This window comes from Pyrgilauda ruficollis, unplaced genomic scaffold (assembly GCF_017590135.1).
Source record: "Pyrgilauda ruficollis isolate IOZ18807 unplaced genomic scaffold, ASM1759013v1 scaffold3, whole genome shotgun sequence".
Lineage (NCBI taxonomy): Eukaryota > Metazoa > Chordata > Aves > Passeriformes > Passeridae > Pyrgilauda > Pyrgilauda ruficollis.
Genome location: NW_024524377.1, coordinates 5,950,750 through 5,965,555, shown reverse-complemented (window position 1 = coordinate 5,965,555; position 14,806 = coordinate 5,950,750). Strand labels below are relative to the sequence as shown.

General features: G+C 38.2%; 1 protein-coding gene across 1 annotated transcript in view; it reads right to left on the bottom strand.

Annotated features, from left to right (window-relative positions):
* Window positions 1-1,074: 1,074 nt before the first annotated feature.
* DPP10 (dipeptidyl peptidase like 10) overlaps window positions 1,075-14,806 on the bottom strand; it is a 243,021-nt gene continuing 229,289 nt past the window's right edge. The window contains exons 20-26 of the mRNA XM_041473421.1: window positions 12,165-12,359; window positions 10,828-10,882; window positions 7,209-7,308; window positions 6,495-6,553; window positions 6,334-6,406; window positions 4,688-4,761; window positions 1,075-3,342 (exon numbers count right to left, since the gene is read on the bottom strand). Coding sequence (XP_041329355.1) covers window positions 3,205-3,342; window positions 4,688-4,761; window positions 6,334-6,406; window positions 6,495-6,553; window positions 7,209-7,308; window positions 10,828-10,882; window positions 12,165-12,359 — 694 coding nt within the window. The 3' untranslated portion in view covers window positions 1,075-3,204. The remainder of the gene's footprint in view (window positions 3,343-4,687; window positions 4,762-6,333; window positions 6,407-6,494; window positions 6,554-7,208; window positions 7,309-10,827; window positions 10,883-12,164; window positions 12,360-14,806) is intronic.

Here is a 14,806-nt window from a genome sequence, read left to right as displayed (position 1 = left end):
GAAAAAGGAGCGAGGAAATCGAGAAGGTAAAGATAAGCTCTAGCAAGGAGTAAATGGATATGCTGATTCCTTAGGTTTCCATAAGAAGGTCTATTCCAGTATGTGTCATATTTTAAGGACAGCTGAATCAAACAGCAATTTTTCAGACTTAAAATGTCATCATGGTGCTTAACAGCAGGTAAACTACAAAAAGTCAACACTTGTGCTTTTTCAGTGCAATGTTTACTAACTCTTACTCTACTGTAGATCACCTGGAGTAATTAATGATTGCCATTAGTTATGATGTATATGAATTAGTTATGAATCTGATAGGTAACACTGTTCAGTTGTGTTGTAAGTGGAAGGATTATTTCAGCAGGTCAGCAAAAGTAAAGGGACATCCTACACTAAATTCTTCAGTTTAACTAGCAGAGCCTGCATCTGGCAAACACTTTTGCAATATTCGAGTTCAACTCATGCAAAAAAATATCAATAAAAGCAATTAATTTGTGTCTGATGCTCATCCTTGTGTACACAATTACATAAATATACCTGTATTTGTAAGACAGTGTGAGAAACCTTGAAAACATTAAAAGCATACCACAGTTCCACCCAGATTTCAGATAACAGGTTTCTAAAATGTATCAGTCTTGCCAAAGGCATTCCTAGAGAAGGCCATGTCCTATGAGACGTCCAAAGTTGGAAAAGCTGGAGGTGGGATGTTGGGGTAGAATGAGCTGGGAATGGGGGCCTGAGACAGAGCTAGAGGGAAAGGAGGAAACGGTGCGGGATGCAAAGATCTGGGATAATATTTACAGAGCACTGCTGAGACACAGGCATTCCTTTTGCAGGTAACTAAACCCAACTAACTGTGACACATGGCAAACATGAGCACGGAGTGGCTGCTTTGCAGAGGAACACCAGCACATTTGGGGGAATTGGCCTTTTCCCAAATCCTCTGCGCGCCGAGTCCAGGCTCAGCACGCACCCACAGCCTGTGCTTCCTTCATGTGCATTTGGCTCAAACTGGGGAACCCCAGTGGACTCAGCTGGGTGAGGAGCTCATTGAGCATGTCTGGTGAGGAGAAGCAGCAGTGTTGTCAGGTGAGCGTTTATTAAGTGACGGGTGTCATTTATAAAATCACAAAGCAGCAGTCCCAGCCAAGAGAGGACTTGAAAACGACGCTCCTCCATAGAAAACAGGATTTGCAAAACCTTGTTTGAATCCTGCTCTTAATTTTTTGTTGTTGTTTTGTGTGATCTTACTGTAGTGCACATTGTAGCCCCCATAAATCATACCCTACCTACACTATACATATGTACTCCATATGTCCTATAAATGCCACAAAGCAAAGCCATGCTTTGTGGTGACACTGGGACCCAAACAAGATATCATTGCACATTAAAATTGTATTAAACTAATTGAAAAATAGTTGAACATTGCTAACAAAAGGAGAGAATTACTAAACATTAAAAGACATGAGACTTTTTCAGTGTTCCATAAAACCACACCTTTCAGACAAATTAATTATTTGCATCATAAAAAAAATCCTAACAGTGAAAGAAAATATTCCAGAAGGAAGTGATGAGTAAAAAAGCTTCAGGTGATTTTTCATTACATTAAAAACAATTCCCATTGTCATAAAATATGCAGAACTTTACATCTTAAATAGCATATTTACCTTCAAAAATTACTTTCTTTTTAGTCTTGCAAGAAATTAAACCTTAATTAGATAGGAAAGTATTTGGAATATATCCAGAAATAAGAAAACTACAGCTATTACCCTATAAGTGGCACAGCATCTGTCAGGAGTTTTCACATACCTTCAGGAAGATATCTCAAATTAAACCAACACTGCACTTGCTTTCCACGACCAGAGTTAATATTCTGCAGATCCAACCTGGCTGCCTTGTTTATTTCATAGTTTCAATTTCTATTGCTGCACTTCACCCTGGCAAATAAATGGATGCACGAGGGGCTCGCCCTCTGAATAAATAATAAAATCTAGCCTGTCAGATCTTCCTTTGCCTTGAATGAAAAACATTTCATTCCTCTGTGATGCTGTTGAAGCTAAATCTTGTTGCAAGAGACTGAATGAGCAGCCTTGGAATAAGAACTAAAGGTGTGTTCGAGCTACATCACCACCTCGATGAACATCAGAATTACATCTGAGAGCAGACGGGAGGAAAGGAAGATGCACTGTACAAAATATGTCTTCATTTGAGGAGTAAAGTATTACTCAATGGCATTATACATTGTTAATAAACTTTCTTTATCTGAAACTATAATTTAATATTTATGTATCTAATTTACATGTGACAAAGTAGCATATTCTAAAATTAGAGTGTAACCAGCAAACTATTAACTACTATAAACAATACCAAAACACAAACATATTTTAAGGAAACAATAGATACATTTTGGACTGGGGAATGATTTCAATTGCAGATATTGTTTCAAATACAGCTGTCAATTACATTTTGAAAAAATTTCTTCAAGCTCAGAATTTTTTTCTGCTTAGGGATTCCTGGGTATATACAAAAAGACCAAGAGCACACCACCAAAGTCCCTTATTGGTTACTAATAGGTACAGTAATAATTGTAAATGCTTAAATTGTGTGGGGGAAATAATTTTCAATAACCATGTTATATGATGCACTAGACAATATCCCCTTTGAGCAGAAACTAGAAAAAATACCGTGCCCTTTATTATCTCTGTGGTTTCTTACGTGTAATAGACAGCAGAAGAATTGCACTTATTGTAACATTGCAGTGTTAGATTGCAGTTCACCTTTTAGAATATTAGTGGCCATAATACTTATGATAGGTTGTGCCTTATGCAAAGATGAACAAAGATGTGCATTTAAATTAAAAAAAGAAAAACAAAACCAAAACCAAAAAACAAGCAACCACTTACAGAACCAACAGTGAGGATTAACATAACAAACATGCACTAACCCTACACTTATGCAAAACTAAGTTCTTCCAGGAAACTGTAACCAACAGTTGACCTTCCACAAAGGTTTTGTCCCTTGGTAATATGTTTGGGCTTTGTAGTTGAATTCCAGTTTATTAGCTCATTGTCTGTAAATGTGCTGTTCCACTGTGGTACCCTTTAGCTGCCCTTGAGCTTCTGCAGAATCTGCAATCTTACAGTCACTTTTATTTAAGGTTTTATTGAGCCGCAGAGTAAGTCCCCTTCAGTACTACACAAATAGGCTTCCTTATTCATCCTCTTCAGGTTCCTGTGGTAAAATTGGTGTCTCCTCCTTTAAACAAGCACTAAAAAACCCAAGGATTGTGCTGTAAAGGTGATATTTGCTTTTCTCAGAAGCAATGTTATGACCTTCATCCGGATAGATCTGGCAGAGAAGAAAGGAAAAAAAGTAAATAGTTTTTAAAGGCTTTTCAAATATTTAGGGCTCTAATTTTCTTTCTCTGATCTTCAACATGTTTTAGATGACAACAGGATGATAGCATTAGTTTTATGGCATCAAGGAAAGCTAATAAAACCCAAAGTAAGACTCATTCTCTTGGAATTTGAACTTACATAAAACAACCACTGCAGTGAGATCCGCAGAATTGAAAAAAAATTATTTTCTCAACCATTGTGCTTACAACAGTTTACTTTAGCTGGCAATTTCAATAGTGCCTAGGCATCCAAATCCCATTATCATCCACGAGGATTAATTACCTCATGCTTTTAGGGACCTCTCGATATTTCAACTTCTAAGGTTTTGGCAAAAACCCTTTTTATTCATATCTTAACTATCTTCCTGTCTGGTCCAAAGCCCATCTCCTCTCCCTCATTGGCTGAATGTGGGCATTTTTGTCTCTTAAAAAAAATACCACTGGGAATTTCTCCTAGGTGAGGCTAAACAAAAGATTTGCAGGCTGAATGAAGAAATCCAGGCCACAAGACAGGAGACCTGAGGAGGCCTGAGGCAAAAAGCTTCAGCTGCCTCCTCAAACCCAGGTTATCACAAGGTTACATGAGAGCAGCTCAGCGGGGCTCTTCTGGGAGAACTCTGTATTCCTGCTTCCTCTCTCCACAGGCCTTCAATCATCTCAGCTGAAAACACACAGGCAGCAGGAGCAGATTCTACACTTCAAGTCCTTTTTCCTTCCCCAGGTGCCACCAACCCCCTTCCTGCCACCTCCTCCCTGACACGAGCTCACTCTCCAGTGCAAGCTACAGATCACCCTCAGCTCAGCAAGGTCGAGGTTTGCAATGGCCAACAAGCATCAGGAGTATTTGGAGAGACTGATTCAACCAAAAACCTCTGCCAGCAGCATCCACGTGCTCCAGGTGGGTCCCATGCAAGCCCATGCCTTGACAGAGGCTCTGTCGTGACAACATAGGGAAATCACTCTCATGTGACCGAGTATCTTTTTAGGTAAAAAGGAACCCAAAGTAGTGACATCTCCATGTTACAAAGAGTGCCCATGATTCCAGAGCACTTTGTATTGCATTGTAGGATAAACAGATAAAAAAAGAAAGATGAGAGAGCCCAGGAGGACAACAAGATGATACAGCTCCTGATATCCATACAAACAGTGAGAAAAGTGGTATTAAACAAGAGTTCTAACTGCAAATTGAGGTAATACCATTGAGTTGTGGTAGAGAGGGACCTTTGCAGCAAAGAAATAGCAAGAGGACGTTAAACATTCAACTTTGTTTATAGGAAAAGTCACAGGTGCACATACCTGCATAGTGTAATTAGCCCCAGCTTTTATTAGACGCTTAATTAGTTCTGCTGAATGCTGGAAGTGAACTTTAGCTGCAAGAAAACATTTGATACTATTAGAAACAGCTACAGTAATGTGAAATACTTACCTGTTACATAGCTTTGGCTGAAAACATTTCCAGGCTCTGTAATTACTGGACCTGAAACTATTTCTAAGGCCAGCCCCACCAGCAACAGGATACAGGGTGTTACAGCAGAGGTTTTGGAGAAGGAGCTGGAAGCCCGAGGGGAAACCACACTTTTAATTTAGTGAGGACTCCTCTCTTTACCCTTGATTTACACATACTGTGATAGCTCAGAGATGTGTAAAACCATTCTGTTTAAAAATAATGGCACCTTCTGATTTGCTTGAAAGAAAGCACACTGCATTTTGTATTGCTTGCACGGGGTCATTACACCCCACTCTTTAGGTAATGGACTTCCTGGAACCTATCAGTAACCTGATCTTTGTGTGGCAAAGGCGTAATTACCATGTCTAACCCTGCAGAGTTTAGGGTGCAAGTGGGCTGGGCAGTGTCACTGGATGTGATATTGAGCAGGGGCAGCAGACAATCAGACTGCCAGGGCAGAGCACCCTGCATGGCTCAGACATCATCAAAGCCCCAGTTCCCTCCAGCTCAGTTCAGAGGGGCAGAAATTGCTGCTGCCTGTTGCAATCAGTAAAGCCTGAGCCCCTCATGCCTCCTCAGTCACCCAGTTTATTTTCAACCCTCCCTCCTGTGCTATGGGAGAAGCTCTGGACAGGGTTTGCACCCCTCTGGTTGCACTTTGGATCCATAACATGGGTTTGGCAAGTCAGGGATGATGGGCTGGCACTGTGCCAGCTGTGTCTGGGCACTGTCACCTCGGCCCTTGCCACTGAGAGGCACTTATCCCTTCAGACTGAGTATGAAACCTTGTATTATCCCACATCCACCAGAAAATGCTGGGAAAGAAGCAGGCATGTCAGTCTGTACAGAGCAGCTGTTTGCATCTCTGTAATTTGTGCCTGCATCAAAGCTCATTCTTTAGATATCAGTTAAGAAAGTTCAGAAGAATACACTGCAGTGAAATCAGCAATTAAAAATTATCTCAATTCATATGTCTTATGATTCCATCTAAAGTGCTAGAACTTACCCTGTATTACTCATTCTCTGTCTTAATCTACTACTAAAAGTGTTGGTGCTATTAAAAGGTTCTGTGTAGCTTCAGAAGGTTTGCAAGTACCTTGTAATTACTTAGATGAAAAGATTAACTTCCCATTTGGTAATGTACTTCACCAGCTGTACTGATAGTTCTGCAGAATGTGTATGAATTTAAGACAACATTAAAAATGTATGTTGTGCTATTAATAATTCATGTAATACCTTTCACTAGCATCACAGTGGTCCACAAGATTTAAACAAATTAAAACATACAGCACCTAAAAGGTGCAAATTCTCAGCAAAGAAAAGCATCCTTTCTGAAAACCAGTTCAGAGTTAGAATTGACAGTTGAAACAAAAGAAAAAAATCCTATGAGAGGGGAAAAGAAACTGCAAATGTACTTGCTAGGTGTGTGCCTCATCAGCCCTTGAACACCATCAGAAGCTCTGACTCCAAATTAGCTGCATCTGTAAATACTTACCATCAGCTGTCCCATGAACTATTAGCAAATCCACTTCTTTTAAACCATGAAGATTGTGTAATACACTGGATGCCTAGTGAACAAACACACACAAAGCTGTAATTCAATTGCATTTTAAGACTAAAATGATCATTTAAAGTTACTTTCTTATGCTAATTTACCTGATAGGTAATTTCATCTTTTGATGGAATCCCAAGGTATCTTTCTGAAAAAGCTGATGCTGTAAAAATTAAAAAAAAAAACAAACAACAAAACAAACCTTCTGAATTCCAAGTTATTTCTATTTTAAAATTCATCATTTCTGACCTAGAGTCCGAAACTGTTTTAGCCATGAAGTTGAGATGTTCATTTAGAGACACAGAATGTACCATTTAAACCCACTTTTAAATAGTTAAAAAAGGAAACCAACCAAAAATCCAAATTTATTCCCCACAAAAGAAAACCCCAACCCCAACCAACAATAAAAAACCCCAAGCCCAAAAGAAAACACAAGCTAAAACCCAAAGTCTAACAGACCATTACAGTTTGGTTTTGGTTTGGTTTGGTAATTGAATGACAACATGGCTGATATTGCACGGAATTCACTGCTAACCATAAAGGATTCATTCCTAATAAAAGATTTGATTCATGCTGATATACATAAAGGATTCTTAAGAAAGGAGGTAACTGCAAAATCAGTGCTGTCAATAAGACCATGTCTGTTGTGGGTTTTGGTGAACTGTCCCAGTGTCAATTTTACTTTCACTTAAAGACGAGACCAAGACACTGAGGTAAAATCTCACTAACATTGTTATTAGTTAAAATAAATAGCAACTCCATGAAAAAAAGGTCTTTTGAATAAAGTATCACACAGGTTTAGGGCAGGGAGCACTCACCATATAACTTCATATCTGTGATTGGTGCCACCACAGCTCCACACTTGAAGAGCCGCTCGCTGGATTTCAGGATCATCGATGTAATGTAGCCACCATACCCCTAACAATGGGATGGAAATTTTCGTTCCTTTATTTCATTCTAGCAAGAATAAAGCTAAATGCTGTTGTGCTAATCCAGTGGTATAATTTTTACAGTTTAAGGGGGCATAAAGATCCCATTGCCCTGGTCATGACTTTTAATCTAGGCAGTTAATGAGTATTGAACATTTTTTCACCGTCTCTGGACGTCCCCTGGAAAAGCTGATGCCAGAGAGTCATGAAACCCTTTTGAAAGCTTTAACTTGAAACCGCAGACTTCCTTGAAATGACACTGGCAATCCACTTGTACACCTGTAATCATTCTAGACTCACAGAAAATGGAATTCTGAATGTGGCACCTGGAATCAATGATTTACTCGTATATTACAGGCTCCTCAAATTTCTCTACTTGCCATCTGTTTTCCCTTCATTGGTACTGAAAAATTGGTATTTCTTCAGGTATTTTTTGTTGTTGTTTTTTGTTTGGCACAATACACTTCAGGAAGACAAAATTATCCCATAACAGTGAAAATATAATGCAAAACACCAATAGATCAAAAAAAAATTATGCATCAAGTGCCTACAGTTTCCTCATGGACTTTTACAAATGCTGCCTGCTCCTGTTCTTCATGTCTAAATATTTATTGAACAGATTATTTCTGTGGAAAAATGGTAATATTTGAAAACCCTTTAACCTTATTTAAGAAATATAAGCAAAGAGGTTTCTTGTTCTTTGCAATCAATCCATATTAAGGGATGAACATACTGAAGAAAATACCAAATAGGAGCTGGACTTTCAAAGGAAATGTGTGGGGAACTGAGTTATTCCTTTCCCATATAAATTTCAGCCCAGGAGGCTAAGAGCCATCCAGATCTTTTCACAAGCAGGAGTAGATTTCACCTAAGACAGAATTTTTGAGTGGGCACCTGTAATTTGTATAATTCAAAGAGCTTAAGAGAATAGCAGCTTTTCTCTGCCTCTGGGTTTTCTCTCTGCTTTTACTTTTGTTTAATATTCTGTTTGTGTCTTGCCCAGTAGCTCCACAGCACAATTTTAATCCAAGGGTAGGTATTGCCAGGTTATTTATTATTTATTCCATGTTTTCATTAAGAGCTTGTTTAATTCTCCTGAGAGTTTCTTCCCTTTGTGCCTGTGTCCTTCCTTCCAGCCAGGCTTTCCAGGACAAAAACATTACAGAGTGAGTTATTTATAAATTCTTAGAAGCATTTCACAGTGACATTACTATTCCATATGCCCTGATGCAAGAACATGTGCTGCCTCACTCACCTGCTGGGTTTCTGGGGTTGCAGCCTAATTGCCACATTTTCTAGAAAGACATTGGCTATAGAATTGTAACTTATTTTTAAACTCTCTTTTCACTTCCATGAATAAAACCACAAAGTCCAGGGAGCCACAGTTGGCTGACAGCTCAGGAAGGCCCTTGGATCTGGCATCCCTTAGGCTTGCACCCCTCACAGAGATAAGCAAGGGGGCATTGGCAGATTGCCTGGCAATTTTCCCCACTCTGCCCTTCTGGACAGTCTTGTTACTCTTGTGCCTCATTAACATCATCAATTGTGACAAGAATTTTACTTCTGTGTAGCTCTGAAACCTCTTAGAGAGCTTCCTGAAAGTGTACATGTCCAGTTTTATGAGATCAGCACTAAGCCATTACAAAGTCAACTTATTTTTAAGCAAAGTGCATATTCTGTTTCCATCAGTACAGCAAATTTAATGCATAGAAATAAAAAAAAAATCCTTGTTTTCCTATCATGTTCTTGTACGTGATGTAAAAAAAATGAGCTTTAAAAAAGATTTTTAGTCGACTCTAAAGCAGAGTGAAGGAAAAATACAATTAACCCTAAGAAGGTGTTAAATATATTTTTATTGCTAATTATAAAACTGACTTTTAAATTTTATGTTTTATTTTCTTTTGACAGTAAAAAAACAACTCTGAAAGGTTAACTTGGAAAGGGGAAATTTCCCTGAATTCAAAGCAGTGTTGAAAGCTTATTGAATTTCCCACTCTTCATTCCTCAACACCGCTTTCAGAAAATAAATGCAGGAACATGGCAATCAATAACATTTTATGAAAGAAAAGAAAACTGGGGGTAGGTCTTGGCAGATATGTAAAGCTATGGTTACAGGCATGCTCTTCAGTAACTGTCTCATCACATCACTTTCAGGAAAAAAGATACTGACGAATCTCTGGCAGAAAACAAGTGGGAATTTTCAAGTAGCAATGAAAAGAATTTCTGCAGGCAAAACCAAGCAATTCTGGCTGCTCAGGGATTTCATTCCAGAAACAGTATTTTCAATCAAAGTATTGAAAGAGGAAGAGGATATGGAGAAACGTTGATGCTTCTATGCCTGTGTACTTTCACATACATTGGTAACAGGCATTAAAACCTGAATAGAAGTGTGTGCCATGATCACCTGGTGCATGAAATTGGCCCTGCTTGTACATCCTCAGCTGGAAAATCCCTGGCTGCTCCCTTATAACCCAAATACTGGTTTTGACCCAAGTGAAACTCTTGCAGTGAGAGTTTCTTTCTTAGCTCAAGGAGTACAGCAGGAGCTCAGATCTTTGAGGAAGGTCATGTTCATGTGAAATGTTAATAACAGTCACAAACATCAGCCAGTCCTCAAAATGCTACCATGCAGGAGGTAAATGTCACTCTCCTCATCCTGCATCCAGACAGGCTGAGACAGGCGGGTTAAATGACTTGCCTGAGGCTGTGCAGCCTCAGAGTGAGAACTAAGGCACTTCATGGAGAAACACATGCTGCTCCTAAAAGTGATGACTGGGGGGTACTTGATCAGGGTTTGTAACTGCTTTGAGCTCAAAGGCAGAAAAGAGCTTCATTTTTAATAATAATAAAAAAAAAAAAGTAACAAATTTAAAAGGTTGCACATGCCGGTTCATAGATGAAGCAGCAGTTGTGGGGTGTTTCTAATTGCTGCTTTTTAATAGACATCAGTAAAATGCTGTTTAATTTGCTACTAAAAGTCGAGCCTTTGCCTCATTGTATCTCATGCTAGGGGCAATGACACACAGCTGATAAAATAGCAAAGGCAAGATTTCTCACTGGTGCAACAAGGAACTTGCTGACAGTACCACAGGGTAGGTGCTCAGCTAAGCTCAAGGGTCAGTAAAACATTCAGATATAAAACCTGTATTTTATAGGACAACACTGTCAATTTAACTGCAGACCAAATATAAAACTAAAACAAACAAGCTTTCACAAAACCCAAGTCCCTGTTAAAAATTTCGAAGGAAAGCAGAATTTTTAACAAATACTTTCTCCTTCAGATTCTGAAATGCAAATAGTGTTATATCATAAAACTAATTTTATTGACTTAAATACCTGTTCTGAGAAAAAAATACTGTATAGAACAGACAGTAAACTATGGATGGCTTTTCCTCTCTGTTTTAATAACTAAAATTGTCTTTGGAAATATATAAATATATTTGTTTATGAACTGACAGTGCTTTCTTAAAGAATCATGATGATATAGCCTGCTATTTTTGTGCATTACCTTTCCAAATATACCCAGTCTCTTAGGATCAATGAAGGGCTGTTTCAGAAGTGATCTGAAAGGAAAAAAAAGTTTATTTTTTAATTTTATCAAAGTAAAATGATGGATTTTACTTTTTGAATATAGTATGTAAAAACATTATTTGTGCATCAAGGAATTGCATGGAGATCAGGTAGAAGAAGAAATGACATCCATACAAGTAGTACTGCACTGGGAAATGTGATTTGCTTCCTAATTCCTTTTTCATATGGTAAATGGTGTTTGGCCCATCTCACCTAAATTAGATATCTGAATTTAAGCATCTTGTCTAAATTACCCATTTACATCTGCTTTTCAGTTAATGGAGAGAAGAGAGATACCCTTTAGCATTCCTACACATGTTGGAAACTTCTCTCATTCTGGGGAGGGTCATCCCTCAGAAATACCAGGATTTTCCACTGACTAGAGCTTAAATGTCTGGCTTTGACCAGGTGCCTAGCACCAGCTAAAGGAAGGTAAGATGAATGGAACTTCTTGAATCTAGATAATTATACAAATAATTAATTCTCTCTCATCAAGGCCATTAATCATCTGTGGTGAATTTTATACGGAAAAGACAGAATAACCTGAGGGGAAATATCAGACACAGCTGCTTATTCATGGAATGGTTGAAGCACTGACCCCTTTCAAAAGAAGAAAAAATATCTGGCTTAAAATTTTTCTTTCTGTGGGAAACCCCAGAAAAGTCCATCCAGACCATGGTATGAGCCATTTTGACACGTGCACCCTGAGTAAGGAGTGTTGTCAAAGCTATACATGACTGCCCCACAGATAGAAATTACTCTTTTCTGCAGCTGGTAGAATTATATCAGTCTAAGAATGATAATGAAAATGAGAAATAACAGGCATTTGCCAAAATGCTCTCATTTCCACCACAGAGTTCAGGAGTAATTGCACAAAGCAAATGGAGTTCTAGTGGTGTAAATGAGAGCAGTATCCTATGGTATACACCTAAAATATTGTAACACAAATGCATTTATATGTTAATCTGGACAGCAAGAAATTTACCTACAGAATATAGGCAAACATGAATTAGCTCAGGTGGCATATTTGGATTGCACAGAGCAAGACAGTTTTATCAAAGAGAAGCACCAACCCCCCACCAAAGAAAACCCCCAAACCACCTCTGATTTTTTACTTGCTGTTTGTAATGGAAGGATTAAAGTCTCAACATTTGCAACTGCATTAAAAACCAAACATAACAATGCAGATAAACCATTCTGGGTAGTTTTAGTCCAAATGCTCATTCATCCAGGTGGAGGCAGGGGGAAAGACAAGAAGAGTTTGCACATACGTACTCTACAGCTGCTATTTGGTCCTTCACTTCCACTGATCCTAAGCATCGATGGACCTCCTGTAGGATCTTGAGGCCTTGAAATCCACTCCCTCTGCCATCAAATCGAGCTACGATGACATTATCAGAGTTGACAAGCACTGAGTCCCAGTCAATGTGAAACTTATCTGTAACCAACTGGCTGCCTGGAGCTTCATCACTGCAAATACCAACACACCAGACACAAACGAAGACTATTGACAATGTGATGCACTGTGCCGAGCTCTGATATTTTATTTAGCCTATGTGGCAGAGTTCACTTGGATATGCAACCCTGCTGAGCTACTGTCACTTCCATCAATTCCATCCCATTAGGGCTGCAAGCCCTGCAGCAAAAGAATTTCTTTAACTTTATAACCATTGAGCTGTGGTGCTGCCAATACCTGAATACACTTTGCTGAAGGACACAGAAAATTAAAGCAGGTAGTGCTGCTTATAATAAAGTGAAGGAAAAAACCCCAAACAAAATCACTAATGGCTAGCTCAGTTCTGGGAAGGCTCATGCAGAATTTGTAAAGTCTCACTGAACACAAAATGAGGTAAATTCATTCAGCACCCTGATTACCATTTTGTAGGATATATAATACTATTAAGAAGGATGTCATCTGAGAAAACAAAAATAATTGTATTATTGTATCCTTGAATAGATTTTTTGAAATAGAGTACAAAGACTAAAGCATACACTGGAGAAAATTCCATTTTCTCCATCAAAATTCATAGGAAGAAATGGATGCAGGCAGGAGTGATAAGTCTATTTTATGACAAAAAAAAAAGGTGGTTTACAGCACAAAAGGTGAAACAGAATGGGAAAATGCAGTTTCTAGAAGAACAATAAGATTTTCCATTGAAGCCAAATACACTATTTTCCTTACAAAGAAAGTAAAATGTCAGTTTTAAAAGGGAAGTTTGTTATTATTTTCCCCCAAGATAAACACAGAGTAAAAGAACAGGCTACCATGAAGTTGTACAAAATGCAAAATAGTTCTACGCGGGCTTCATCTGCCAGTGGAATGCAAATTAAAATGTAAAAGTGTCTGTGCTGGCTGTATGGAAATTAAATTGGATGGTCTGTGGGACTATCCTGTCTAAGGTGAAAGAAAGATGAAGACAGAAATTATTATTTTATCAAATAGACTTATGTAAACCCTGGGGAGGAAAGAGAGATAAAATATCCTCCAATAAGTCCTGTCTTATAAACACAATAATGTTCTGATTCAGTATCTGGCTTTGGCTGTGGATAACACAGACCATCTTCAAGGTAATCACTCAGTTAATTAGCAAGCATATGATGAACGTGTGTGTTCTCAAATTCAGTCAGACCTATCTATTCAGTTGCTATATCATGTACTGAGATCAGGATTACTTGGTTACAGACTCAGCCACAACATGTTATGCTTGATTTACCATTATCTTGCACATCAGGTTTATTCTTGGCTTTATAAAAAGAAAATAAGGGCTTTTTTTTTTGGTGTTCTTAACCAATTCAGTTGTGATTACACTAATTACTAACATTGTGAAGCAATGAGTCTGGAAATACTGTCAAGTGAGCTCTGCAGAAAACACACAATTCAGGAAGTATATAATCATTATTATTTGCAATAAGGAGCAGAACAATACTTCCCATTTCTGGGAAAACCATATAGAAAGGTTTTCAGAAGAACTACACATTGACACAGATGTTTTCACAAAGTATTTATCATTACTTCCAATAATAGGCGCCTCAGACCAGTTACAATTACTTGTAAGTTCTTCCAACTTTCCACAATAATACATCAGAAATATCCATGTTTGACTAGGTAACTTTCCAACAGATTAACACATTCCACACAAGTGATTATATTGGGAGTCAGTCTGCTTTCCTCCCTTTAAATACAAGAACAAAACTAACACAGTGATCACATTTGATTTATATGTGTTCTATATCTAGGTTATACATACATCTGGTGGCTATAGATATATTTCTAGACACTTAGGAATAGGAGAAGAACCATTACAGTTATAAGCCCTTCTCTAAGCCAGAAAGTGCTTAAAACCAAAAAGTGTTTTAAATCAAAGGTGATACCCTTAGTGAATTCTTCCAATAAAAAGAACCAACAAACAGAACCTCAACAAGTTTCTCCGTGGGTGAGAACTGACAGTGTTGGTTTCTTAAACTCCTTTTGGAGGTCATAGCTGAGCTCAGTTTAAACACTACATATTGTCCAGCCCTGCATGATGGGTTGTTTGATGCATTGCTTTAGGAAGTAATTTTCCAGTGGCTAGTTTATTTCAAGAATGTCCATATAAATAATCTGTGATAAGCAGATTTAAAGTTATTTCCATTGAGGTACATATCAGAACTCCTATTAGCACCAAAAGGTCTCTACTCTTCAGTTGCCACTACAAAATGATATTGAGTATCTGAGGTGTGCTTCTGTCCTCCACAGAGAGACAGCAGCCATATATTTCTCAATATTTGCATTATGCCTCTCTATATTTCTTATGGTCTTTTAATGGCTTGTTCTCAAAGCTGCACAAAAGATTAACTTTCCAATCCTGTTGCCTCATCTTGCTATCAGTCCTGAGAGTGCATTCACTGGGGACATAAACAGGTTTGACTGTTTGTGC